At 43.2% G+C, this 25,754-nt stretch overlaps 1 protein-coding gene across 5 annotated transcripts in view; it reads right to left on the reverse strand.

Moving 5' to 3' along the window:
* The window catches only part of PAMR1 (peptidase domain containing associated with muscle regeneration 1), a 74,609-nt gene that overhangs the window by 26,613 nt on the left and 22,242 nt on the right, over positions 1-25,754 (reverse strand). For all 5 annotated transcript variants that reach the window (XM_050955308.1, XM_050955309.1, XM_050955306.1 and 2 more), the window contains exons 4-6: positions 24,897-25,011; positions 19,910-20,127; positions 14,084-14,191 (exon numbers count right to left, since the gene is read on the reverse strand). In XM_050955308.1, coding sequence (XP_050811265.1) covers positions 14,084-14,191; positions 19,910-20,127; positions 24,897-25,011 — 441 coding nt within the window. The remainder of the gene's footprint in view (positions 1-14,083; positions 14,192-19,909; positions 20,128-24,896; positions 25,012-25,754) is intronic.

Genomic DNA, 25,754 nt, shown 5'->3' on the forward strand with positions numbered 1-25,754 from the left:
GACCCATAGAGACTGGTGGGGTATTGCCAGGGGGCAGCCCCAGGATAAAGGGGCACCGGGGTGCGGAAGGGACACGGGGCCAGCTACACGCAGGACACTGGCCCTGCAGAGGGTGCTCCGATGGCTGAAGAAATAATTCCTTGAGATGACCAGTAGGAGGTGCCGCAGGGGTGAGTCCCGCACCTTTACACTCACCCACATTGTCTCATACAACAATGAACGATTTCACCATATGCACACAAACCTATGCAAAAAATGTTTCCATCAATAGTTATCTAAATTTACAAACAGGCAAAGTAAGAAAAATGACCTTGAGAAATGATTAACAGTTGATTTAAGGCTATTTACTTTGCATATTTTGACATAGGCTGTTGATAATTTGTGTTTCATTGGTTATAAAGCTTTAACTTTTTGAATCTCAAGTTCCACTGTCAATAAATAATTATTGTAGCCCCCCCCACCATAAGATTCCCTAAATGTGAAAATTTAATTTGATAAAAATAAAAAAAATAAAAATAGACATCAATATTATTCAGCAAAATTATAAAAAAGAGAGAAATTGAATTCTGCCAAGTGTAGATATAAATACTGCAGCAGACCTCCTGTCATTCTGTACAGAAGCTGCAGGGAAGGGCTGTTCTATTCTTAGAAAAATATTCATGTTAACTGTGGCACTTTTTATAATAAGCTGTATGACCGAATCTCCAAGAACTGGGGAACTCTGCTACTGAACTATTATTGCCACATGAATACCAGCCAAAATCCTCTAGCTATATAGTGCCTGGTAGATTCCAGTTACTAGTAACCCCTCAGTTGCCAGCAAAATGTTGCTGTTATTTGGAAGTTGCTAATAAATGGAAGGCAGGTTTGTGAGGCTCCAGACAGGGAAGGAAGTGCTGGGATATGCCTTCCCTGGCTGCAGTCTTGCAAACCAGCCTCTGGGCAAGGCAGCAGTGGGAAGAGGTGCTGCAGCCTGGGCGCTAGGGCTTTCTATGGGGAGCAGAGGTGCTGGGGGCCTGTGGGGCTGCACTGTACCTCTCCCTGTGCTCCACAGGCGTTTGGACTCATTACATCTCACTGCTTCCTTCCCGGATTGCAGCCCTGCAAACCTGCCTGCAGCTGGGGCACTTCTTCCAAAAAATGTTTTAATAAGTGGCATGCTGTTGCCAATATTGAACTCCCACTAACATTAAAGTCAATGGGACAGGATTGATTCCCAGCTAAATGCTGCTATTAGCCAGAAGTTGTCAATATCTAGGTTGCTATCAAGCAGAATCTACTGTATCTACATTCGTTGTGAGAGAGGTTGGTGATTCCTGAATTCTAACCTCAGCTCCAGCACAGTCACTTTCAGAGGCCTCAGCCAATTAATTCAGGGTATGTCTACACTGAAGCTGGAAATGTGCTTCCCAAAGTAAGCAGACAGACATGTGCTAGCTCTGCTTAAGCTAGCATAAGAAAAATAACAGTGTAGCTGGGGGCTAAACAGATGATGGCTTCAGCTAGTCACCTTAGTATGTACCCAGGGGGTCCTTTAGCTAGCATGTGTCTGTCCACCCACACTGGGAAGCATGCTTTCAGGTGCAGAGTAGACATACCCTAAGTGGCAAATCCTGTCCTCTACTCCAAGGCCGAGCACAGGGGAACTCCCCAAAAGACTCCTTTCCTACAAGACCACAAAGAACCTCTGCAGTTGATCATGTGATCACCAGATTTCTGTAGCTTCCACTTTTGATTGTGTTGGAGAAATACCAACCAATAACGGTTATGGATCAACTGTCTCTACCCTCATTTCGCTTCTATCTCAGGCCTAGCACCTCGTGCAGACAAAGACCCAACAGAGATAGACTGTTCAGAATCCGTTGGGTGCACGCCCTCTGGCAACCTCCCAGTGTCCAACTCCCCCCTGTGTGATCAGTACTCTCATTATCTGCAGAAGTGGGGGGAGAGGCAAAGGGAACTAGATTGGCTTCTTAACCCTTTCAGTCTCAGTTTACCCATCTATAACATGTCTTGGAAGCTAAAAAGCTCTGTATAAACATTAAGAATTATCATTCCTCATATGAAGTCCAAAGGAAATCATAACAGTTGATCATCATTAATAAATAAATACAACTATGACATCGTTGGCATCACTGAAACTTGGTGGGATAATACACACGACTGGAATGTTGGTGTGGATGGGTATAGTTTGCTCAGGAAGGATAGACAGGGGAAAAAGGGAGGAGGTGTTGCCTTATATATTAAAAATGTACACACTTGGACTGAGGTGGAGATGGACAGAGGAGACGGAAGTGTTGAGAGTCTCTGGGTTAGGATAAAAGGGGTAAAAAACAAGGGTGATGTCGTGCTAGGAGTCTACTACAGGTCACCTAGCCAGGTGGAAGAGGTGGATGAGGCTTTTTTTAAACAACTAACAAAATCATCAAAAGCCCAAGATTTGGTAGTGATGGGGGACTTCAACTGTCCAGATATATGTTGGGAAAATAAAACCGTGGGGCACAGACTATCCAATAAGTTCCTGGACTGCATTGCAGACAACTTTTTATTTCAGAAGGTTGAGAAAGCTACTAGGGGGGAAGCTGTTCTAGACTTGATTTTAACAAATAGGGAGGAACTCATTGAGAATTTGAAAGTAGAAGGAAGCTTGGGTGAAAGTGATCATGAAATCATAGAGTTTGCAATTCTAAGGAAGGGTAGAAGGGAGTACAGCAAAATAGAGATAACGGATTTCAGGAAGGCGGATTTTGGTAAGCTCAGAGAGCTGATAGGTAAGGTCCCATGGGAATCAAGACTGAGGAGAGTTGGCAGTTTTTCAAAGGGACACTATTAAGGGCCCAAAAGCAAGCTATTCCGATGGGTAGGAAAGATAGAAAATGTGGCAAAAGACCACCTTGGCTTAACCACGAGATCTTGCATGACCTACAAAATAAAAAGGAGTCTCATAAAAAATGGAAACTAGGTCAGATTACAAGGATGAATATAGGCAAACAACACAGGAATGCAGGGGCAAGATTAGAAAGGCAAAGGCACAAAATGAGCTCAAACTAGCTATGGGAATAAAGGGAAACAAGAAGACTTTTTATCAATACATTAGAAGCAAGAGGAAGACCAAGGACAGGGTAGGCCCATTGCTCAGTGAGGAGGGAGAAACAGTAACAGGAAACTTGGAAATGGCAGAGATGCTTAATGACTTCTTTGTTTCGGTCTTCACTGAGAAGTCTGAAGGAATGTCTAACATAGTGAATGTTTATAGGAAGGGGGTAGGTTTAGAAGATAAAATAAAAAAAGAGCAAGTTAAAAATCACTTAGAAAAGTTAGATGCCTGCAAGTCACCAGGGCCTGATGAAATGCATCCTAGAATACTCAAGGAGTTAATAGAGGAGGTATCTGAGCCTCTAGCTATTATCTTTGGAAAGTCATGGGAGACAGGAGAGATTCCAGAAGACTAGAAAAGGGCAAATATAGTGCCCATCTGTAAAAAGGGAAATAAAAACAACCCAGGAAACTACAGACCAGTTAGTTTAACTTCTGTGCCAGGAAAGATAATGGAGCAAGTAATTAAAGAAATCATCTGCAAACACTTGGAAGGTGGTAAGGTGATAGGGAATAGCCAGCATGGATTTGTAAAGAACAAATCGTGTCAAACCAATCTGATAGCTTTCTTTGATAGGATAACGAGTCTTGTGGATAAGGGAGAAGCGGTGGATGTGGTATACCTAGACTTTAGTAACACATTTGATAGGGTCTCGCATGATATCCTTATCAATAAACTAGGCAAATACAATTTAGATGGGGCTACTATAAGGTAAGTGCATAACTGGCTGGATAACCGTACTCAGAGAGTAGTTATTAATGGCTTCCAATCCTGCTGGAAAGGTATAACAAGTCGGGTTCCGCAGGGGTCTGTTTTGGGACCGGCTCTGTTCAATATCTTCATCAACGATTTAGATGTTGGCATAGAAAGTACGCTTATTAGGTTTGCAGATGATACCAAACTGGGAGGGATTGCAACTGCTTTGGAGGACAGGGTCAAAATGCAAAATAATCTGGACAAATTGGAGAAATGGTCTGAGGTAAATAGGATGAAGTTCAATAAAGACAAATGCAAAGTGCTCCACTTAGGAAGGAACAATCAGTTTCACACATACAGAATGGGAAGAGACTGTCTAGGAAGGAGTATGGCAGAAAGAGATCTAGGGGTCATAGTGGACCACAAGCTAAATATAAGTCAACAGTGTGATACTGTTGCAAAAAAAGCAAACATGATTCTGGGATGCATTAACAGGTGTGTTGTAAACAAGACACGAGAAGTCATTCTTCCGCTCTACTCTGCGCTGGTTAGGCCTCAACTGGAGTATCGTGTCCAGTTCCGGGCACCGCATTTCAAGAAAGATGTGGAGAAATTGGAGAGGGTCCAGAGAAGAGCAACAAGAATGATTAAAGGTCATGAGAACATGACCTATGAAGGAAGGCTGAAAGAATTGGGTTTATTTAGTTTGGAAAAGAAAAGACTGAGAGGGGACATGGTAGCAGTTTTCAGGTATCTAAAAGGGTGTCATCAGAAGGAGGGAGAAAACTTGTTCACCTTAGCCTCTAATGATAGAACAAGAAGCAATGGGCTTAAACTGCAGCAAGGGAGATTTAGGTTAGACATTAGGAAAAACTTCCTAACTGTCAGGGTAGTTAAACACTGGAATAAATTGCCTAGGGAGGTTGTGGAATCTCCATCTCTGGAGATATTTAAGAGTAGGTTAGATAAATGTCTATTAGGGATGATCTAGACAGTATTTGGTCCTGCCATGAGGGCAGGGGATTGGACTCGATGACCTCTTGAGGTCCCTTCCAGTCCTAGAGTCTATGAATCTATGAAATCTATGAATCAATCCACAGGTACTCTACCCAGTGGATTTCCAGTCCTGCTCTCTGTGCCTCTTCACAAGTAATTATCTTTTCTGCAACAGTTCCACCAGCTAGGAATAATTAGACAAATCTATGATGTAATCCCTACTGAAACCAAAATTTTCTCATTCCCTTCCAGCCAATTGGAACACACCCCTGATGTTTTCCATCTCCCTGCTTCTGTGAATGAGAGAGTATCCATGTGAAAATATGCTTGGCTCACCCACTATGATTTATTCATCAGGCAGCAATTTGGAGGCTGCTGCTTACAATTAGCCACTTGATCTTTATCAGCATTGTTCTTAGTCCTTAGAAAACTGTGTCTCTGGTTACAACCTTTCCGGTATTTGGATGGCCTACTTAATTATACAATTAGACCGATTTGTTCATAGGATGCTGTCCTAACTGAAATCCTTATGATCCCCACCATTTACCTTCTCTGTGCTCATTGAAAATTAATACATAGAACAAATTCTAAAATATGTCCCTTCTTAAATGTCACATTCTCATGCCACAGAATACAATCTTCATGCAGCTGAAAAGGAAAACCACAGTAGTATAAAAGATTATATTCTCATCACTACATCCAATTATGAAATTGGCCCAAAGCCTTTCCACTCGTCAGATTTTAAATTAAGAAGGGACAAACCTGGTCAACAGGATGGGTGACCTGCAAGGAAAAACCAGATGCTTCAAGAAAATATTTGTAAATGTGTCTTAAATGTAACAAAAAATAATGATCAAATAAAAAAACACCATCTTAATGCTTTAAACTAGGGTGACCAAATGTCTCGATTTTATAGGGACTGTCCCGACTTTTGGGTCTTTTTCTTATACAAGCTCCTATTACCCCTCAACCCCTGTCCCAATTTTTCACACTTGCTGTCTCGTCACCCTAATCTAGACCTGCGTTAGTTTGGGCTACAGAAAAGTCAGTTCATTCCTTGAATGCATAAGAGAAATAAGAGACTTATGATATTCTGTGCTGTTTGCCTGTTTAAGAAAATAAGATCAAAACTACCAAGTGATGGTATGAGGGTATTGGGAGGAAGAGAACTGAATGAAATAAAATGCAGAGACAACACCCTGCTGGAGAGTGCTAAGCAGCTAAGCAAGGTACTTTGATTGGGTGAAAAAAACAGTTGCTGAGCATGTGAACAAAACAAAGAAGAGCATGGGGGCAGCCTAAAAGAGAACAAGAAGTGAGTGTGATTTCCCTGCTGCCTTGTCGCTTATGTCATCATTCACACCTCTGCAAAGTGGGTATACAATGCTACCATTCTGATTTAGTAGTGTTTTATATTCACTTAGCCCAGAGGTAAGTGGTTCCATAAGGTGCAAGGCAGTGAAGAATTGGGTCCACAGTGTGTAGCAGAGAGAAGCACATAGGGCAATCAGCTTCATAGATGGTTGAATCCCAGAGTAGCAAAATCTCTGAGAAGAACTGTTGAAGAAAGACAGAGAGAATCATTTTGTACTTGGGCATACCAGGAAAGTGTTCAATGTGATTCTCAGATGACCACAAACTTCAGTTTGTGCATTTGTACCCGAAGAGCTATGAATTGTATTAATTAGCAGCCACACTGGCAGTCTCCAGAGAGAGCAAGGAGCAAATGGCGGTAGAGTCCCAAATTCTTGGCTACACTCTGGCTCCTTTTCCCTCTTCCTGTGGCATAAAGAAGCCAAAAGCAACCAGGACACCCCAGCTAGGTATTCCCCTGATCATAGATCTATTGTAATGACTTTATGTCAACCTTCCTCACAGCCACTAGCATAGGGACATGATGGTAGGCCCAGGTGTGTTGGCGATGGGAGTGGGTGTGGCTAGAGTGTTCTGCACTTCAACTATTCTGGCTTAAAGTCTCTGTGAAATGTTGCCATAAATTAGCTTTATAACGGGGACTGTGTTAGCCCAGACTTCAGAAAGTGAAAAGATGGTGAAAACTACCTTTACCCACCCCCTTGAGCTGTGCCTTCGATAAAATGCAGGATAGAATCTGGGCCAGAGATTGAACTGCTCTCACAGAAAGGCCTTGTCTTCACTAGGAAAAAGGTGAATGCTTTTAGCTAACACATGGTAACTAGCACAAGGTAAAATTCTAGTGAAGACGAGAAAGTTGAGTTAGCAGGTTGAAGTAAACCCCAGGCTCCCCCTAAAGGTTTACCACAAGGTACCTTAAAATCAGTTTAAAATATACATCTTTTCCTAATGAAGCGAAAACTAGGAGACCTGAGACCTCTAATTGTCCCCAGCGGTAGCAGTGCTGGAGTCTATGCTATAGACAGGGCTCAGGCATTTTTACCTCCATATCATTTAATCCTGCTGGGTGTCAAATGGGCATTGAAAAACAACCGGTGACAGGACCAGGAGAAACAATTTTAAAAATGGTGCTGTTTCCTTCAGGTTTGCTCGAAACATCACCTGTTTCCCAGTAACAATACTTAGCCCATTACAATTTCCAAGCACTGCAACCATATAAGCTGATGACTCCTCCCAACACTGCCACCAGGCAGCCAAAGGTTATCAACTTCTTCTCACAGATGGAAAAACTATTGCACGACTTGTCCCAGGCCATACAGTGAGTCAGTGGCAGAGCTGGGACTCAGACTGTAATTCTGTCCTCTGCACCATGCTGTTTCTCCAACCCCAAAAGCAAATTTCTCTCCTTACATCCATTACTATCAAGGAAAACAGGGTTTGCATGATAGTAATTCCAGGTGCATGTTTTCTGTAGTCTAAGCAACGCTATGCCTACCTCTTAAACATATCTATCTCAACAGTAGTGTAGTGAGGTAAGCAGTGTCCTTTATGGTAGATACACGAGCATGGGGGGACAAAATCAGCAAGATTAAGGCACACAAAATGAGTTATACCTAGCAAGGGGCATAAAAGTCAATAAAAGGTTCGATAAGTACAATAGGAGCAAGAGAAAGATGATGGAGAGGGGCCTTGTTCCATCATAACTGGCCTTCTCCCAAAATATTAAAAAATACTAGCCACATCACTAAGGCCTATGGTATTACCATAGAAATGCATTGAGACCTCATCCTCTGAAGAGATGTACAGAACAGTAAAACCTGCTTGTGTAGTCCCATTGGGTATGTCTTCACTGCAATTAAGAGTAAATAACCCAAGCTGAGTTACTCTTCTCAAGTTACCCTAGCTCAAGTGGGAGACCCCACAGTGTGCAATAACATTTGAGCTGCTGTGTCCGCACTGTCACTGCATTCGTGTGTGGCACTAAGACTTTTTGGAGCACATCCCATGGTTCTTGTGATGCAGTAAAATAAGATACTCTATGAATTGTTCCCTCCCTCCCCCCGCCATCCCATTTATGGATGGACTTGTCTGTCCTTTCTGGGCACATAGGAAGGAATTGGAGGACTACTGGCCCTCCAGTGGACCTAGCCTGTGTCCACAGGCACCAACTCTGTGGGTGCTTCAGGGCTGGAGCACCCACTGGGGGGACATGGTGGGTGCTGAGCACCCACTGGCAGTCCCCCTATCAGCACCTCTCCCTCTCCCCAGTGCCCACCAGCAAGCCCTGCCAATCCGTGCTTCGCCCTGCGCTTTCATGGTGTGCAGGAGGCTGGGGGGAGGAGCGAGGATGCGGCATGCTCAGAGAAGGGGGCAGAATTGGGCGGGAAGAGGCAGGGTGGGAAGAGGTGGGGAAGGGATGGAGTGGGAGTGGGACCTGGGGCAAAGCCAGGAGTCGAGCACCCCTTGGTACAACAGAAAGTTGGTGCCTGTGCCCACATACAGAGAGATCATATTAAAAACACATGAGTTTTGCTAATTCAAGTTTTAGCCTATACCTCCAGACAGGCCAGCCAAACTAATTTAAAAGCACGGTCACATTCAAGTGTTTGTGGGTGTGGATGGGACTTGAATTAAGACAATGAAGACAAGCCCATTAGCACTCACTTTATCACATCTCCAAGTCTATCTGTGTGGGAGGGAGCAGGGCTTGTATTCTTGCTAGTTCTCATCCCAAACAGGTTAGCAAGGACAGAGGATGGGCAGTGGGTGGAGTCTTGGTTTCACGTCCCCAACGCACCAACTAGCAGAGTTGAGCTGATGAAAGGGAAGAAGCAAGCTGCATCCACATTAAAAAGCTGCAGTAAATTATTTCCTACTTGGAGAAATGGGTGCAGGGAGCAGGGAAGTAATTGTGACTGAAGTAAAAGGGTCAAAGAGTTCTGTGGCACCTTATAGACCAACAAACATATTGGAGCATGAGCTTTCGTGGGCGAATACCCACTTCGTCCAGGGTTCCTCCTTCTGGCGTGGCACTGCTGCATACTGTCCCTGGCTGTCTCAGAGCTGAGCCGAAGGGTTGATAGTGACTTCTCATGAATCAGAGACATTTTATTACCATTGAGCTACCAAAGCACAACTATGAGGCATGTACTTGGCCTTATGATGCGCATACAGTACGATAACGCACCTGCTAATTGAAAAAACAACAGTGGCTCCCTTTGGAGGTACTGAGTTACAATGAAGATTTGCGTTGATCACATAAGGAGTCCAGTTTGCAAATGTGAGCACCTATATTCTATTGGTAAAAAGCCCTCAATCCTGGCCTTATCTGGAGATTTGTCCCTTGAAACACAGGATTAAAAAGCTGACTTGTATAACCTTCGCACAAAACCCAGCTCAGACAGCTGGGCTCCACTTCTCTGACAGCAGGTGGCTGGGGGAGGAAGGATAAAGTTTCCTCCCCTTTTTATACACAACAAGTCAGTTAAGAATGAAGGAATCTCAATGATTTTCTTTACTAACCCTCTCCAAATCCTCAAGCCAGGCCTGTGCATATTAATTTGTATGATGACAATGGACGGGGATCAATTATAGGTGCAGTGGGAAGGGGCCTGAAACAATTTTTCATAGGCCCACTCAAAACTGTTAAGGTAGGGTTTCTCAAACAGGGGTCGCTGCTTGTGTAGGGAAAGCCTCTGGCGGGCCAGGCCGGTGTGTTTACCTGCCCCGTCTGCAGGTCCGGCTGACTGCGGCTCCCACTGGCTGCGAATCCAATGGGAGCTGCTGGAAGCAGGGGCAGGTAAACACACCAGACCGGCTCGCCAGGGGCTTTCCCTACACAAGCCGTGACCCCTGTTTGAGAAACCCTGTGCTACGAAAAGCTCTGGTAGTAGTGAGGGAACAGCATGCTACAGCTGAGTCTGTCGGCTATGTCCTTCATTAGGATGTAGAACAATTCTCTTGCTCCTGGCAAACAGGACTGAGAAACAGAAGAAAAATGGAAATCGGATCTGAGCAATTAATTCCCCATTCAGTCTCAGATCCCTGCATTTGCTCAAGAACTCAAGTTTTCTTGGTTTTGTTTTAAACAAAGATAACAGGAAATTTCAGAGCAGAAAGAGATCAGAGTCCCTTGCTTGTGGGGCCAGCAGGCTCTGGGAGGGCTACTGAGTCAGAACGCTCAGTTCCAGGATGGAATGAGTTGGGAAGGGAGCAACTCACTCGTTGCTCTCAAGTAGCGCTGCCATCTTTCTACAGTTTGTCCTCGGAGGACAAACTCAACTTTGTGATATTAGGAAAGCCTCCACCAATTCTGTCTGTAATTGCAGAACAAGCCATCACTTTGTAAAACATCAACAACATGACTCTGAGTGGCAGTTCCATGCATGAAGCGACAGGATCAGACCTCTACTCAGTTTACCGTTGCTTCAATTTATATCTCTCAAGGATTTATCACTATTCTGTCCCTGGCTATGGCAGGAAACAACCCAGCATTGACAAGAGAAATGAACAAGATGATCAGATCTTTGCTGTCTCTAACGTCTATGACCGCATGATTACTGAGAGAGACAGAGAGAGAGAGACACACACACACAAAAAGCTTGATTCTGATCTCACCTATACCAGCTTAAATCACAGCTATCTCTGTTGAGGTCAATGGAGTTGCAATTAACTCAGTGTGAGGACAGAATGAGGCAAAAAATATTGTTAATGTAATGTTAAGTTTCTCTATTTACTTGATTATCATAACTTTCTTAAAGGTAGGCAGTCTCTGGGAGTGGTGTTTATTATATTTATGGGGGGGAAGTAATGAAGCCCTCACTTAAACTCCTCCGCTGATTGACATTTTGTTATTTAAGGTCACGTGATATATATCATTTAATAGGGTCATCACAGAGGAATCAGAATTGTCTCAATTAGTAGTTTCTCATGCATTTTGTATGCAGTGTTGTAGTAGCCATGTTGGTCCCAGGATATTAGATAGACCTGAAGAAGAGCTCTGTGTCAGCTCAAAAGCTTGTCTCTCTCACTAATCGAAGCTGGTCCAATAAAAGATAATACCTCACCCACCTTTGTCCATTTAAACATGCTTGACTGAATCATTACCAGATGTTTTAACATGTGTCCTCAACTCAGTTCCCTCAGCTGACGCCTTTAAACCACCGTATTAACACCTCTAATTGTAAATGATGAGACAATTTCCTGGCTGCCACTGTATGAGACAGAAGAGAGCACGAGCTGTGGCCTTTAATCACTTTATTAATACCAGAATAATTAGGCTGAATATTGTCCCTGTGAAGCAGCTTGAACACGGTGGCCATTTCATCACAGTGACAGAATTCAGTTTAGAGGGAAAAAATGGTTCAATGAAGTTTGTACCGTTAAAGCAGCTCTCCTTATTGTCTGGAATGTCCCTATATATTAGTGCATATAAAACTAGACTTGACAGGGAATAATTTGGCATAGGCATGGTCAGAGTCTAGATGATCCAGTACCATACATCTTTTTCAATTCTAACTTCTGCTGAGTCTGTCTCAGTCCCCACAGCCAGGGCTGCCCAGAGGATTCAGGGGGCCTGGGGCAAAGCAATTTTGGGGGCCCCTTCCATAAAAAAAAGTTGCAATACTATAGAATACTATATTCTCGTGGGGGCCCCTGTGGGGCCCGGGGCAAATTGCCCCCTCTGCCCCCCAGCAGCCTTGCCCACAGCTTTCGCTGTGCCTCACTGAGATGCTCCCTCCATCTCTATTTCTCATGAGAATGGCAGGTCTAGTTTCTCTAACTGTTCCCTATGAAAATCTTTGCAATGCCCTGACTTCCTTCTGTTGCAAATTTTGTTACATCAATTTAATATTCAAAGGCACTAATCCTCCTCCCACTTTTACCCATTTTACACTGAGATAAATCCATTGACTTCAGTGGGATTACTGCCCATTAACTCCAATAAAATTGGAAGGGGACTCAGACCCAAAGTTTCCACAACTGCTTATTCAGTGCTGCAAAGGTGACCTCACTTTAAATGTCCAATGTAAAACTAAAGCTGGCCTACACTTCTCCCTCAGCTCCATATCTGAAAGATCTGGTTGGTGAAAAGCTACATGACATAATTCGGTCTCCATGTAATTCTTGGAACTACAACTCTGTTAGGAAACTACTTGACTCCATTTTTACAGTATTACTGCCATGGATATTTTTCCAGTTTGTCCCTTTGCTCTGAAAAGTAAAATTAAACTTGATTTTCTGCTTTTTTCCCCCATTACTTTCTTGGCAAATGTTTAGGATACATTTTGGCAACAATAAAGAAAAGATCTTTAAAAATATTCCTCAGAAGCCAGTTTGAACAGAGACTTCATCATGATGCTTTCCCACTCAGATATTTGGAATTCATGCATGGGGAAAAAATATCAAGCCTTCTGTATTTGACAGAAAAAGTGTGAGGTGTGTGCTGCAAAAATGTTCCTCCACAGAAGCCAAAGGACCACATGCTGCATCGGACATCATAAAATCTCCAGTATTTCATCCAATGGCACTGTTCCTTCTTAAATCAAATTAAAGGATTCATGTCAAGTTAAAAATCATTTTATAAAAGTATTTTAAATTACTTCTTCCCTGAACTCTATTACTAAGCACCACTTAGATTTCTAAAACCAAAATGGATGTTTGTGTCTCTGTTTTTGCCACCATTTATTCTGTTTGCTCCGTGTGTTGTCCTGTGAAACTAGACAAGTTAATACCATGTTTATGTATAGTCAGTTTCACTTTCTTGCCTCTGACTCTGGTGTTTGATGAGATGAAGCTAGTCATATGAATGAAATAGTTATGGAACTGTAAGAATCTTACTGTCCTTCACCTCCACTTACAGCCAGGGACATAAGGGGCTAAAGCCATTGCAACGATGCAACTCCACTCAGGTTGCTACACCAGGGGATGAACTTGGCCCTGAGGGATTTTGTGAAAGCTTCATCATGAGCAAAGATGTGAAATCATGTAAGGACAGGTTTATAATGGCTTACGCAGACATAAAATGAAAATCTTGATGGACAAACACAGCATGATTCTATGATTCATAGTGGGTTTTCATTTGAAGAAGTTTTCAGCACTACCATTGCAAGCTGTTTCAATTATAAGCCAGATACCCCCAGAGTTCAATCATGACTCAGATACTTGGAATTCCACCTGGCCTAATGACTTGAGATATTGCTGATACAGTTATCTTAGCATATATTGCACAGTTCTTATTCCTCCTCAGCCTTAAATTCTTCATTAGGCAGAATAATTTACTCAGGCATCAAGGATAAAAATGGCAAGAACAGATATTTGACCTGATCTCACCTGAATCCAGTTATTTTACCACGTGCTAGGCATGGTAGAAACAAAAGTTCCCCATATGAATAAAGAGCTAGAACTGGGACCATTCACCTATACAGGATCAGAAGCTCCCATTTGTTTGATTGGCCCTGCACCTAATCCCTGTGTCAGTTGCCTGTAAGGGCAGGTAGAATATCTCTGCCCAAAAGGTTGCCATTTGCTAAAGCAATAGCATAAAACTTGGGGCACTACTGAAATGGTTGGTGGTAGAAGAGAGGAACCCTGCCCACAGGGTGGAAAATGGCTGCTTGGATACACATCTCTCATAGTAAGCATGCTCCTTTATAAGTCTCCCTGTGTACTGTTTTTTCCAACACAAACTTTCCAAATACTCTCTTTATATGATGCACATAAAATCCTTGCAGTCTTCAATGGCAATCCTAATAGAAAGCAGGTGCTATGCCTTTAATGGAGCTATGGGGAGCTCACTATATCCTCCATTACTATAATCAACCTACACATAAATAAATATATAAACAGTTACCAATTGGCTGAGTTCATGACAACATTTCATCACACACAAACACACACACACACAATGCCTATACTCACAGCTTTCACAGTGATTCCCGGTATAGCCTGCCAGACAAGCACATCTGTAGGCACCAACTTTATCAAGAATACATGTTCCATCATGATAACATGGAGATGAAGAACAAGCTACAAAAGAAGAGGCAAGAATATTCAGTCTTTCATAAGGTTCTTATCTAACCAGCTAGCTACAGTTTTCTATACAACTCATCACAGTAGTTTCTAAAGGCCTCCCAGGTAAATTAGATATCTAGGGTTAAGTACTCAGTAGATTCAAGGAACCCTCCAATCTTCTTACTTCCCTGCTAGAAGGAAGATCTCGGAATGTACAACCTTTTATTGGTGGTAGTTTTTCCTTTTTCTTCGTCCGTCGTGGCCCCCCATCTTTCTATCACTGCTTTTGAGTTACAGTGGGTTTACCTGAAGGGTCACATTACCTCTGTCTCTTACATACCTCATCCTGGGCTTTGTGAGCAGTACTGCCCTAAAGGAGCATAGCTGTCTTCTTGAGTCATGGATGCAAATGCAATGATTGATGTTCCTGTGTCCTCTTAACCCCTATTATGAACTTTTAAATCAGGATGATGATGACCTTGAACTGGCAAAGGAAGCAGGTTGGGAACCAGCTGATTGGGATGCGTCCTGGCACAATTATCCAGGTGCAATTAGAGAAGTGGCACAAATAGATCAGAAATTTTAAGCATAAATGGATATCTATGTGCATAGCTAATTATTTGCACATGCACCAGGCATACTAACAAGGGCAAAAGCCACTGTGCTGCACACACATTTGGGCACCAGGCCTGCACTCCCTTTTCAAAATGCACCCTTAAAGCTACAAATAAATACATTTTAAAACAAATTGCTTAAAGTCAGTTCCTCCTCCACTTACCTTCAGAGATCTGAGTTTAGACCCTCAGGGTTCTGTATTTCCTCTATTATAGCAGAGGAAAATCACTAGCTCCTAATGAGATGTAACACAAGCACTACTTCAAGCGGTAGTGAAGTTCCCAACTGTTTCAGAAGAAAATCAACCTGAACTCAGGTCTTATCAGGTAGAAACTAGGGCCCAAATCATAAAATTTAGATCCAGATTCAAATAGGAACATCTCCAAAGGTCTGTGAAGTTCTGAATCTGATGTTCTGGTTCAGATCCATCATACCAAGTTAGGCCAGAGCTGTAAAGTTCACATCTAGATCCAAATTGAAGAGTTCACCCCAATTTGCCATAAAAATGCTCTTGCCACTTTTAGGGGACTTTCTAAAGGTTCCTCATAACTTTATTTGTTGAACTTCTAGTCCATCATTGCTACAAAAGTATAAAAAGGGTAAATTCTAATTCACTTAGAGATCACAGTTGTCTATCAACAATACACCAATTACCACTTTAACATAAGGGAGGAATGAACTATGCCACTAAACATCGCTGATGGAGCAAAGCAGGGTCGGTAGTGCCCTAGCTGCCCCCGTAGACCACAATCTCAACCAGAACAATCAGTTTCAGAGATGGCACTAATATATTCAAACTCTCAATGTGATGAAACCCAGAATGGCACATGTCAAATCAGCTGATTCTTTTGCAAAGTTCTTTTTTATTGAAACAGGCTTTTCAAGTCTCTTTGACCCAGCTGGTGAAAGAGAAACAGAACTCCACTCATAACATCAAAACCAGATTTCTGACAAGATTTCACGTGGAGATGTAAAGCTATTTGTATTTAGGTTGGGCAGCGAAAGCCCCTGCTAAAACCTTGCACAATCTCTTTAAAGACTTGGATATGAGGATGGGAGGTGGGCGGAGGATAACAAATTCCTGAAAAGCTTACAAATGATAATGATAATGATTCCTGGTGTTCGAAAACATATTTTAAAAAAAGAGAGAGACAGAGAAGAGGCTGAAGAGCCAGGGAAGCACTGATATTTTACAACGAAAAGGCCACATCTTCCTGTCAGTTGAAGTCAATGCAGTGGGACCAATCATAAGTTTATTTATTGCTTCTGTCTTGATAGCACAAGCCATTATTTGTCTGCCAGTTTATTCTGTGGAGCCACTTGTGTCAAATGAATGAGCATGGATCAGGGCCGCCCAGAGGATTCAGGAGGCCTGGCGAATTGCCGCCGAAGACCCAGCACTTTGGCGGCGGGTCCTGGGGCAGAAGGACTCCCCGCCGCGGATTTTTTGGGCACTTCAGCAGCGGGTCCCGAAGCGGAAGGACCCCCTGCTGCCGAATTGCTGCTGAAGACCCGGAGCGGAAGAAGCTCCAGGGGCCCGGGCCCCATGAGACCTTTCCGGAGCCCCCGGAACGAGTGAAGGACCCCACTCCAGGGGCCCCGAAAAACTCTCATGGGGGCCCCTGCAGGGCCTGGGGCAAATTGCCCCACTTGCCCCCCCCGGGTGGCCCTGGCATGTATGTGGGTTATTATGATCAAAGGTGGCCCTAGACATTTCGCCGCTCCAAGCAGGGTGGCATGCCGTGGGGGGCGCTCTGCTGGTCGACGGGAGGGCGGCAGGAGGCTCCGGTGGACCTCCCGCAGGCGTGCCTGTGGGGGGTCCACTGGTCCCATGGCTTTGGTGGACTTCCCGGCGACCGGCAGAGTGCCCCCCACGGCATGCCGCCCCAAGCACGCACTTGGCATGCTGGGGCCTGGAGCTGCCCCTGATTATGATGGAGGTGTGACACACAAAAAAGCTGATAAAAATGAGTCTTTATTGCCTGGTTTCAGTCATGTGACATGGAACAAGGTTATAAAAGTTCCCTCGCCATGTCATGTGGCAGGGATCAGTATCCACTGACCCCTGGCTACTGGTGACTGTCATGATTCTCATTAAGTCAGACTCAGCATTATTTCTAATCTATCATAGTTCACTGTGCCCTTTAAAAATCTAAACCACAGAATGCACCGAAACACCCACACAGTGACTTAGACATCCAGTTTTTGCTCATAATTGTTCACTTTTATGTTCTGGTTTCACCTGAGGAATTGTAACTCCTTCTTGGCTGCATATGAAAACCATTAAGACAGCATCTAGTAGGCCTGTAGTACAAACAAACCTATGGACCAAATTTGAATCTCACTGGACTCAATGGGAGTTTTTCTCTGGTGGACTAGGGTTTGGCCCTATCTCTCCAGTGGATGGGTATCATGTAACTATCTATAACTAGTTAGGAGAGATGGTTGGAAAACATTTTTTTCAAAATAGTTTTTGCAAGGAAAAAAAAAAGTCTTCTGCTTTCCAGCTACATTTTGTTTCAATAGAACTTATCCAACAAACTCACATAACTAGGATATTCCCAGAACCTTTCTATTTCCATGGATACACATTCTATCAAGCCCACCCAGCTTGTCTCTATTATAAATATGAAGAGAAGTTAGCTCTTCTCGCTACTTATGGGATTTCGTATTGACGTTTATAATGTTTCATGAGTAATAGTTGCCAGCAAATCAGCTGGGAAACCCTCACCTTCCACAAGGGGATTATTAAAGAAGGACAACCACACACAGGAGCAGGGGGAATTATCCCGCTCACTTTATTTCAGTCTTCCTCCCTCCTCCTGTCTTTCACATCTAAGGTCAGCTTAGTCACTTCTGGCCACTGTCGCCAAAGACTGGATTACCCTTTATCCCTGACAGTGTCTGTTGCTGCACTCGGGTGGTTAACACTTGCTTCCAGGACAGGCCGTTCAGCTGATTAAGCTGTTTCTTTTATTAACTAGCTGTCCACTGGTCTTCCCTCTAGGGACATACTTTTTGTAGATTATTTTGCATTTCCCTAAGTTTCTCTGACCATTTGGTCTTAATACTTCCCCATGTTCGATCAGTGTCATCGTTTCATGAAGAACATGACTTCTGAGACAACTTCTGCCAAATCTATCCCACATAGGGTCCCCAGAATAAAGGTGACCCAAGTGCAAAGAGCCCTGCAAAGCTGGACACATGTAAATGAAAAAACTCTGCTCGAGCCACTTTTCCTATCTTCTCCACTCCAGTGCTAAGCTACAACAGATACCATAGCATCCCTTTGGGCCATTGCTCAGCCTTGGAGTGTGTTTACCTGATCCTGTTCTCAACAATCATGCAAGTGAATGACCTAGTGAGCCCTGTTCAGCCTACCCACTGGGGTTTTGCATTGAGAAGGATTTCAGAAGACTGAATGCTGAAGCTTGCTGTATGCTGCCAGAGCTTTCAGTCCCTCAGCTCCCCCTGTACATTGTATTCTTCCATGAACAGTATTGCTGGCCAGGTTAACACTTCACATTAAGAGACACAGTGACAGTTTCTAAAGCTTTTCGCTTCAGCTATTCATCAGGCCAGGACAGATTCATAATAAGGTGCACAATGAGGCCTCCTGACAAACTCTCACTCCTTTGCATCATGCTCTGCAGGGATTACCCTGCTTGCACCATCCAGTCTCAAATAAATACCATTAATAATGGGGTGGAAATAAAGTGCAGAACAGTGCTAGAATACTAAGTGGTACATGCTGAGCAGAGAAAATGGAATCAATTCATCCTACTCCATATCAAAAATGTTAGGCCTAGGAGTGTAGGCAGCCTTTGCAACATACCCCACACCAGGTTTCATTTGGTGGAGGCAATGTTTGCTTTCCATCAGCCCTTTCGTTAGCACAGTGCTAGCTCTCATTGTCTAACTGTTCCTGCTGTGATTGTGATTGTATTATAGGGACCAGCAAGTAGACAAGTGGGTACAGTAAATGCAGACGTGGGGCAGCCATTTCTCCTGTGTGTGTGCATGTTTCAGATTGTTAACTGCACCTTGGGTTATTAGTAACAGCTGAACCCCAATAGGTTTGGAGCTCAGGTGTGCTTTAGCTGCAAAGATTACATGAATTAACTGAACTTCTTGAACGAGATTTACAGCTCATGTGATCCCATTAAATCTGGGACACTGATGTGTGTCTAGGGTCTCATATGTCTTATTTCAGGGAGGGATTGGGAAATCCTAATGTTAGCTGTTATAGATCCTGTAGGATTTTCCCATGAAAAACCAGCACACACTAGTTGTCCTCCTCTGCTAAGAACTCTATGAACAGGTTTTATAGACTTGCCCCATACAAGGAAGACACAAGACACTTCAAACCAGAAGGCAAAACAGGAGCTATCAGCCTTCCTTTTGCAGGCAGGCAGGCAGAAGGGATAGGGAGTAATGCAGAGGGGAAGGTGCTATCCCTGTGTAAATAAGATCAGACTCAAGCTTAATATGTTTAATAAATAGATTGGAATTTTGGAACTCAACTTCTTTCATAAAAACATTTAGCACGTCACATTATTCATTGAAGGAGAGAGAAAAATGTTTTTGTTTGCTTTCTATATGGGAAGAGCCTTCTGCATCTTCCCTGTACAAACAATTTCTTTTAAAAAAAGCCAGACTGGTCTGAAATGTGAAGTAGCAGAAATAATTAAAGCATTTTCGCATGGACAAAACACCAGAAATGCAACAGGTTTCTACCATTTTAAACTGTTTACTCTGCTTCCACGTACTACTTCAAGCAACTCCCTGACTGCAATGAGTTGTGCACAAAAATTCCATCTCATCACTCATTCCCAGTTCTTTGGTGCAAAAAGAAACATCACAAACCTCATGAAACTTCAGCCCTAAACTGTTGCAATCAGTTGAGTCTTTGCACAAATAATGGGACTGGGGTCTACTTTAGAAGAGCTTCATTTTAGCAAGCCATACGGTGACTTTGTGCCTTCACTGTACCTACCTGTATAAACTGCTGCTGGCAACACAGCATGAAAGTTTTTAATGAAGCAGAACAGCGAAAAAGATTAGTGAGACTGAATTAAAGAGAATAAAATGCCATGTGTTTTTTTTTAATTCCTTTACCTGTAATTTCTTCAAAGATAGCATGAAACCCATCAAAGTTCTTGGATCCATCGGACTGGAAGAGAACATGGAGTGAGGTCCCAGTGCTTCGGATTGGAGGCGGCCTGTCATTGCCACAGAAACGCTTAATTATCCTGCTGTCTATATTGTCCCCATCCCGGATCTCCACATAATCATACTGGCACATGTAGTCAAATTCCAGGCTCAGCATGGCAAACCTGAGGCAGAAGGACATCAAAATCAGACTGCCACTCTCACCTGGCTGGACTGTATTTTGAATTCAGTTCAGAGGCTACTGCCCCCCTACAGCATCCATCTAAAGGAGAGGAGAACAGCTGGATACACTAGAGGGGCAGAGAGCTAAACTCCATTTTGGACTTTATTAGTGTTACTTAAATTGTTGTGCTCTGCATTTAGAAACTATGATAGGTCCCTTAGAAATATGATAGAAAGAGAGAGAATGGGAACAAAAAGAAAAAACAATTTATTTCAGATCAGAAGACAAAACAGGAACTGATTGTCAATAGCCAGTACTTACACCCTTTGTGTAAGGGGAAAGGGACAGGGTTAATGCAGAAGGGGGAGGGTAATATCTGGAGGCTTTGACAGTAAATGCTATCTGTCCTTTTGCATCAGCCATGGAGCAAGGCTCTCACTAGTTAACAGTATAACATACTGCTGCTAGCAGAGCACAAAGCCAAAATATTCAAACGGAATATGAATGAAAAACAGACAGAGAGCTAATAAAAAAGAGCCTTTAGAGAATAACCAACTGCCTGAGGTGCTATGCTCTACATCGCTGTGCAAGGTAAGCATTCCAAGCTCTGTGCCTCAGAGAACACCACACTACTAACTGCTCAGTAGAATATTTAAAAAATGTAACTTTTAATCTTCCCAATCTCCATGAAAACTCTCAACTCTGTAGACCACATTTAAGAAATATAATGGATCAGACCGAATCTATCAGGCTAACTCTTCAAATGTGGGCTGAATTGTCTGGCAATCTAACATTTTCTAACTGAAGAGAAGGGAAAAATGCACAATCATTTTGGATGCTCAGCATACTCCTACAGTCTACAGCTGATTTCTTCTGACTGTGCATAAGGAAGCCTATGTTATGTGAAATGGCTGATGCCCTTCTATCCCCTCCCATCAGACTAACATTAATACACATTCACTTGTCTTCACTCAGTCAGTACTTTATTTTTGTGTTTGGAGTAACAGCTGAACCTCAGCTGGTGTAAATCTGCATAGCTCCATTGAATGAGCAGTTGAATGGAGCTGTACCAAGTTATACCAGAGGAAGATATGGATCAGAGTTTTCATAAGGGTCTGTTGAACGGTGGTTGAGAAAAAAACGACATCTGCTTTCAATAAACATCAGGCATTAATTCATCTGAGTTTCACTTAAATTTCATGAGCAAGTTGGTGAGTCCAAATTCCAGTTCTGTCTGACTGACACTCTGTTACTTACCCATGAGATATCAAGTTACCAGCGTGACATCCTCAGAACAAACTCTCTTTGGTTGATCAAGCCCCAGGATCTGCTCTTACAGAAGCAATAGATTTGTACAAACGCACAAGGCCTCATGGCTAAAGTGCAGGGATGGGAGCTGACAGACCTGGCACAGGATTTTCAGAAATCCTCAACATTGTCCTAACTCTGCTCCCAGTGGAGTCAACTGAACACTTTTGAAATCTTGGGGTCTATTGTTGACTAAAGCGCAGTTATGGGCAAGTTATTTAACTTTAATTTCCTCACTTGTAAAACTGGAGCTATTTTCCTAACTGTCCTGGATATGATAATGCCAAATTCCCTGATGTTAATGAAATGCTTGGAGATCCTCAGACTGAAAAGGAGCTCAAAGTACTGTTATGAGGTGATGTTATTAGTGAGTGCATTGAGAATACACCTCTGGGGGGGGAGCTTCTCTCAAAAAGAAAAGAACAATTCCAAGATACTGCTCTGTCACAACATAAAAGAAAATGTGAATTGTGCGTTACCTAGAGTGCTGTATCTCATCTCCTGATGAGACATGGGCTGAGGTAGCATGATAAATCACAAATTAAAGAAAAATGAGGATAGAAAATGCACACACAAAACAAACTACTACAACAACCATTTATCAAAGCGGGCTTGGTCAACTAAATCCCCTAGGACAGCATAGCACATCTCAAATCAGAAGATGATTTATTTTTAGTCCTGTAAGATTCAGGGTTTTTATTTATTTATTTATTTATATAAATAAATATAAACCCACTGGAACTGGGAGATCTGCCCTTTTAAAGCCCTGGCTGGAGGGAGGGGAGAAGAGTGAGATAGGGAGCAGCTGACCCTAGGCCAGAAAGCAGCCGGCAGACAGGTGCTGGGAATCAGCTGACACAGCTGATCAGCACTCCTGACTAGCCCACACTCTCAGCTGGAATATAAAGGAGAGCTTAGCAATGCAGAGGAGGGGAGGGATATTTGTTGGTAAATAGGATCAGCTGGCAGATCCGAGTCCAGACCTCTAACCAGATTATCAGTGTTGTTTTTTTTGTATACTTTTCTTGCTTTGTTTGGGAAGATAAACAAAGGCTTGAAGAAAGGGACAGAAACCTGGCCTAGCTGGCTGGCTACTGCAGGTGACTTGTTTCCTTTCTGCTTCACACAGATAGGATCACCAGCATTGCCCTGTGGCAATCGCACAGGGTTTGCTGGGGCTACATGGAGACCAGGAATCATGGAGTGCTATTGTCAGGAATCATGGTAACTCCGCAAATCGTTTGCTAACAATTACTATTCTGAGCTGAGAGTAACAATGGCAGAAGGACTCTGCTTGTTTATGTGGAAGTGGAGTAAGTCCAAAGAGCCAGGCATAGGCAGCAGGCCTAGGATGGAAAGATTTGGTGGAGTTTAAACTACTGTCTCCCCTAAACCCAACAGTGTGAGCTCCCTCATCAGACTCCGCTTCTGGACACTTTCACACTAACAGTGGGACCCTGTGTCAAGGGAGGTAGAGGGTTAGTATTGAGTTTGCTGAACTGTGTGGGGAATGGCCACAATGGAAAGATGAGCAAATCAGCTAGAAGGAAGCTCTCACAAGGGTAATGCCACCTGTCCATTCAAATCAGATACCTTGTGCCCTGTGGCAGCAGTAGTGATAACAATTTTCAGTGCTTGAGTGGTAACACAAATTCCCAGGCACAGAACCATCACTCCTCCCTCTGGAAAGGGCGGGAACAGAATGGTCTAGAGCTGCAGATTTAATTCCTAGCAGGCTTCCCATGCAGCATACTCTACAATGCTCATGCGGATTACACCTTAAAAACAAATATCCTGTCTACTCTGCCTGGCAATTAAAGATCCCATTGCACTATTGACAAGTGTAGAGGTTTGCCCTAATATCCTTCTCCTTTCTTTCTTGTACATTGCTGATCTGTGCCAGTTGGCTGCCACCCTCCTACCCCAGAGATAGCTGTATTCACTGGTGCTGTAAAACATAGGACCCAATCCTGCCCCCACTGATATGATCGAAAGCAGGGTCAAGCCCACCGTTTGTGAAGCACTTTGGCATCCTTAGGAATGAAAGAGTCTCGTGCATAAATGTAAAGCAATATCATTTATAATCTTGTTGCTTTTTGCACAGAGTGAGCTACAGCCCATTCCAACAACGCACTTGTAAAAGCAAAGAAAATGTGTCTCAGTCCCATTAAGAGTAACAGAAAGCAGCATCAGTCATCTGAACACCAAACTCCCTGTACCATGTTATAGGCACTGCTATATCTAGCCACCCCAGAAGGTACCTACAGAATCTTGCACTTGCTCTGAGGTTTCACCCCTGTCAGTGTTTGTAATTATTGTTGCTAATAACTACACAGTGGTAAGCATGATAAAGGGACTTGTGTTAATGTCAAAGGAACCCCCACATTTATTTTCTCCTTGAGTGATTTTCCTTCCTCTGATTTAATATTAAAGCTATCTTTAAATCTATGGTTAGAAAAGTGTTTGTGCACCTAACGTTGCTTCTTTGTCTGGTCTCCAAAGCTGGGGAAAGATTGATGTGAAGCCTTTAACTCATGTTCTTATTGTAGTTGCTGGTGGGGGCTGAATCTGATCCTCTGCCAAGCTTCCTGCTGTATGTGTGAGCTCTTTGCCACACGCATTCAAAAACAAAATTAATTGCACCAAATGAAGACTCTCAGGCACTGGAAAAGAAACCCTGATGAAGGGCTGAGGAGACTGAGCCATGGGGGAAGACTGAAAGGGCTAGATATGTAGATTGACTGAACAACTAACTATACAAATATAGGAAGCTTGTAGGCATCAGGGATGGAAAGGAATTATTTAAGGTAGTTCAAGAGGACGTCACTTGATGTAACTATTTGAAATTTAGAAAGGGAAAATTTAGGCTGAGTAACAGGAAATACTTCCTGACCGTGAGATCTATTAAAGTCTACAAAAAGTGGTGGGCACCCCCTTGTGTGAGGCATTTTCCATCTCCATCTGAGGGAGTTTCCCTCTCTAATGTCTGTGATTCTATGGGGGGAAGGTACATTAATGAAAATTAATTAAATGTTTTCACACAAATTCAGAGTAACCTGAGCCAGTTTCTCCCTGCCCCAAAACACTCCTGAGTTTTGTCTTCAGTGAATCCATTCTACACTAGCCTGGTGTTTCCCTGTTGGACCATTGGATGCTCAGACCATAATGGCACCTAGGGATATATATTGCCCTGGATGTCTCTAGAAATATCCATTGGTATCAGCTGATGTTCCAAGCAGGAACTGAAGGCAGAACATGGCCAGGAGTGCAGCATTCCCAGATCTCCCGCTGGGCCAGGTGCTAAATATGGAGTAGCTTCCTAAGATTGGGGCAGCACTTTCTTTGCCAAAGAGCCACCAGAGTCTGACCCACCTGGAAATCAAAATCTGATTCCCATCTGTTACACATGCCACTTTGCTTCACACAGAACACAGAATTTGCTGAAATTCACCTCCCACTTACCTTAATTCAATGATAAACCCTGGTTTAACATGAATGGTCCATTCACAGTGTGCATTCAGTGGGTAGCTCTCCAGCAAAATCTGACCTTTGGAAGCCCGAAGAACCTGCCCACATCCTGAAGAGGAAAAGTAAAAACAGCAAGACCATTAGAGACTATCAGTCAGCACCTCAGGGAGAAGGGGCCAGAATAGACAAATTTGACATACTAACATCTGAGGCAACTTCCTGAATGACTAAAATGCCCTACTATATTATTAGTATTATTATGCTACTATATTATTTCAACATTATCTAGAAATTCAAAGCCTTTCCCTTAAGCTTATATAGTATCACCTCTTCACATCAGCACCAGATTAATCATAGCTAAGGTCTGGACTCACCAATATTTGGCCTCCCAAAGTCCTACCCTAAAATGTGGGGCTCCCCTAATCCCATTTCCTTCACACCCCTCCTCAGAAAGACTCCTCCCCTCAGTCCTTGTCCCCTTCATCCTCTTTTTTCACATGCTGACATGTGGATGTGGTTAAGAGGAAGACGTTTAACCTTTGCAGTCTCCCACTCAGCAACTAGTCAGAGTGAGGCCTGCAGAGCTGTGGTAAAGTAGGTGGGATACGGGAAAGTTTTGAGAGGGACTGCTGCATCTGGAGCACCACTGGATCCCTTCCCAATCCTAGGCCTAAATTTCAATTATCCATACTTGATATGCTCCTCTTCCCCACAGCCTGGAGTTAATGGAACACTTTTAACACAGAGAACTGGGAGTAAGGAATCCTGGGTTCTATTTTCAGCTCTGCCACCAAACATCTTGAGTATGCCACTTAACTGCACCATACCTCAGTTTCCCCGCTTGTAGAACGG

Source organism: Gopherus flavomarginatus, chromosome 5 (genome assembly GCF_025201925.1).
Source record: "Gopherus flavomarginatus isolate rGopFla2 chromosome 5, rGopFla2.mat.asm, whole genome shotgun sequence".
Lineage (NCBI taxonomy): Eukaryota > Metazoa > Chordata > Testudines > Testudinidae > Gopherus > Gopherus flavomarginatus.